Below are 3,413 nucleotides of genomic sequence, written 5' to 3' on the forward strand. Positions count from 1 at the left end.
TGCGGAGTGAGTGTTGCCAGGAGCCGCTTTCCTCCCCTCCCCCGGACCCCTTCCCTCCTCGTCAGGATGTGCCCCACTTCCTGGATACTATGTACCCTCTCCCCACACTTGTCCTCCTTCTCTGCCACCTCCACATCCCTTGGCACCCCCTCTGTCCTCCTGCCTCCCTTGCTCTCCTCACCTGGCTGGATCATCTGGTCTCCCTCTTCCCTGGGAATAACAATCCATTTTATTTCACCAAGCACAGCCCAGGGATGTGCTTGCCTCCTAAAACAGCCCCCGAGAGGCCCAGCAGTGAGGTGGCCTAGATGGGGACCCCTCCAAGTTTGGGGCAGCCCCCCTGCAAGGGGAGATGCTTGGTGGGGTAGCTTGTGTGTGGGCGTGAAGCTGTCGGTGCTGCCCTTTCCCTGCGGCTATAAATTTTCAAGACCATAGGATAATTTATTTCTTTAGGTAGAAGTAGCCAGTGCAGATGCTTTATCAGAAATGTAAAAAACCCTGAATGATGTTAAAATACACCATACTCTTACTTATGAATCCATAATATTTTAGAGGTAAACCAGTATGATGTAAAAGAATGAGGGTTCATACTCAAGAAAAAAGCTACTGAGGAATTCCCTTCATCTGTGATTTTCCCTGTAAGCTATTTTGATTCCATACTGTCACTGTGCTGCCAGTCCCTTGCTGGGCTAAAGTAATGCTTGGGGAAGGAACTCCTCCTCTCTGCATGAAGCTGGCAGATGCCTGCTTTGATCAGGTGCTGCTTGAAGGAGCATGGTTTCATCTCCTGAACAGCATAGTATGAATTTGAGTCTTAAAATAGTGGTTGAATACTTCGATTTTCTGAAATGCAGGTTCCCCCACTGTTTCTTGATATACCTGCAGCTGTCCACCTGCTTATTCTTGCCATTTCTTTAATGCTTTCCTTAGTATCTGCTCCTTTTTGAGTAAAACATGTAATTTTTGGATGCCCAGCTGTAAGATCTTCAAGCTCTGTTGTTATCTCTAGTTGATCCCTTACGTCCTCCTGTGATTAGGGGAACATGGGAGTAGCTGTGATCTCTCGAGTCACTGCTCCCTTCTCCTGTTACTGCACCATCAAATATTATGGTTAATGAACGCCTCAGTGAGATGTAATGTTACAATGTGCTTTGTCAATGTCCTGGGAAAGCATTTATTTAAAATTTGTTGTTTTCTCTTGAAAGTTTGTTTCCCTTGTTCCTCTTCAAGGAACTACTTAGCATACAAAATGTCAAATATTCACTCAGCTCTCTACTGCAGGTCCCCAAAACAGATCACAGAATCACAGAATATTAGGAGCTGGAAGGGACCTCAAAAGATCATCCAGTCCAACCTTCCTGTCAGAGCAGGATCACCTAGAGCAAGTCACACAGGAGATCACACAGATCTCTAAAGCTCCACTGTAGCTTCTATTGGAAATTATTGCCTCTGCTTTGCAAACCATCCAGAAGTGAAAGTAGATGTTTTTACATAATCACTGCAACAATTGCTCAATTCTCTTTTTATCAGCAAAGGGAAACTTGACTGGAGTAAAACTCTATTAGGAATACTTGTACAGATTTCTTTTTGTATAAAGGATATAGAGCATCATATTGTCTCCAATGTGTATGTCTGCAAACTGTGGAATATTGTTGTTTTCTTGCTCAAAAATACCTGCTTGCACTGAAAATAACAACACTGAAAGATCTGCCACCAAACACATTAGTTATCAGTAATTAGTAATCCCATGGATTTGCCAAGTAACTTATTAGAAATGGCAGTCATATTTTCCAGTCATATTTTCTGTGAAGACTGAAATATTTAGTCACAACTGTTGCCATTATTTTTCTGTTTTCTCTGTAAATTTATGCAGGTTTGATTAAGGGGCTGTTGAAGGGAAGATGTTTGTTCAGATGTAGCAAACCTGCGCAACATGATTAAAAAAGAAAAATAAACTTTCCCCAGTATGCCTTATGTGCAGACAGGATCCTCTCTTATCACTATCAAGGTCACAATTACATAATTCTGTAAATCATGTCAGACAAAACTGTTGAACAGAAGGAACATTTAACCCTGGTCATCCATAAATAATTTACACAAAACCAGTTTCACCCCGTTCTCAAAGGTTGTAGATTGGGGAGCTGTGCTGACACGTGCGACTTTGGGCTGCATTGGTACATAGTTTACCCAGCTTTTAGCAGACCAGTCCATGTGAATGTGTGCAGCCATTCCAGGACCACTAATAAAACTGGAGGATTTCACAAAACCTCCCTGAGACAAAGAAGCGATGAAAGAATACTTTTAATTAATGCATGATAAGAAAAAATTGTTTTCAAGGAGCTCTGTATATTTTTTCTTTCTACTTATTTTCCTTCAGATCCTTTTTGCAAGGCTTGCTAGTCTTTTTTTTCAGCATTAACCATCATGAAAATACCTATGCTAATCTGATAAAACCCTAGCTTTTTTAATCAGTACTTCCCTGTGTAGTTCACTGCTTGTCAGGAGAGGAAAATACTTGTGCTTTTTTTGGTGCAGTGGGCTGGAAACAAAGTAATAACATCTTGCCCAAGAGCGAGCACTGGTTCTCATAGAATATCTTTGCCTTCATTATACTGAGCCTTTTCACTGTTTGAAACATTTCCTGGCATTAAATATTACTATGTGAAAACTCTGGACCCAGGTCTGTGGTGTCTTGTGGCCACCGAAACTCCTTTGCTGGGCTGCTAATGAGCTGGTAGTGCCTAAGAAACACCCAGGATTAAATTTCATTCTAACATAAACATTTATAAGCATGAATTAGTTATGGCTTTGCCTCAAGAACTGAAAAAGTAAAAAAATATCTGCCTAATTTCTGCATTCATTCTGCTTATTTCTGTGCACACTGTGGTGGCAGAAGAATATGATGACACACTGTAGCTATTTTACTTTTTGTGAACATCTGGCACCAGGAAACAGAAGAGCATAAAAGACTCCATTGCTTGTCTACGTGAATCCATCTGCAACTCGAGATATGCTGTAAATAGTGGATGCTGGATTCATTTCTGCAAGGGTTGTAACACACTCTTATGGAAGACTCAGCACTTTTCATGTGGATTTTTCTAAATGTTACAGGTGATACGAGTGTGTTTCACAAATTATGTTTCCTGTGGCAGAGTGGGCTGAAGTTACTTGTCACTTGGTGTCTTTTCAAACAGATTTTGGTTTTGCTGGTGTTCCTACCAGATATCTATTTAGTGTGGTGGAACAAAAGATTTTAATGATTTTATAAGTTGTTTGTAAGTCAGATGGTGGGAAGCCACTAAAGGGTCCTATGGCATCTAATGTCTCTTTCAGTCACTGAAGATCTTGTTAGAAGGCGTGCAGAACATAATGACTGTGAAATTTTTTCACTGGAAGAAATCTCTTTACATCAG

General features: G+C 41.0%; 1 protein-coding gene across 1 annotated transcript in view; it reads left to right on the top strand.

Annotated features, from left to right (window-relative positions):
- Positions 1-3,333: 3,333 nt before the first annotated feature.
- LOC104540671 (protein tilB homolog) overlaps positions 3,334-3,413 on the top strand; it is a gene marked incomplete at its 5' end in the record, with an annotated part of 30,151 nt that continues 30,071 nt past the window's right edge. The window contains 1 exon segment of the mRNA XM_010184530.1: positions 3,334-3,413. Within this exon segment, the coding sequence (XP_010182832.1) occupies positions 3,334-3,413 (80 nt within the window).

This window comes from Mesitornis unicolor, unplaced genomic scaffold (genome assembly GCF_000695765.1).
Source record: "Mesitornis unicolor isolate BGI_N332 unplaced genomic scaffold, ASM69576v1 scaffold4675, whole genome shotgun sequence".
Classification (NCBI taxonomy): Eukaryota; Metazoa; Chordata; class Aves; order Mesitornithiformes; family Mesitornithidae; genus Mesitornis; species Mesitornis unicolor.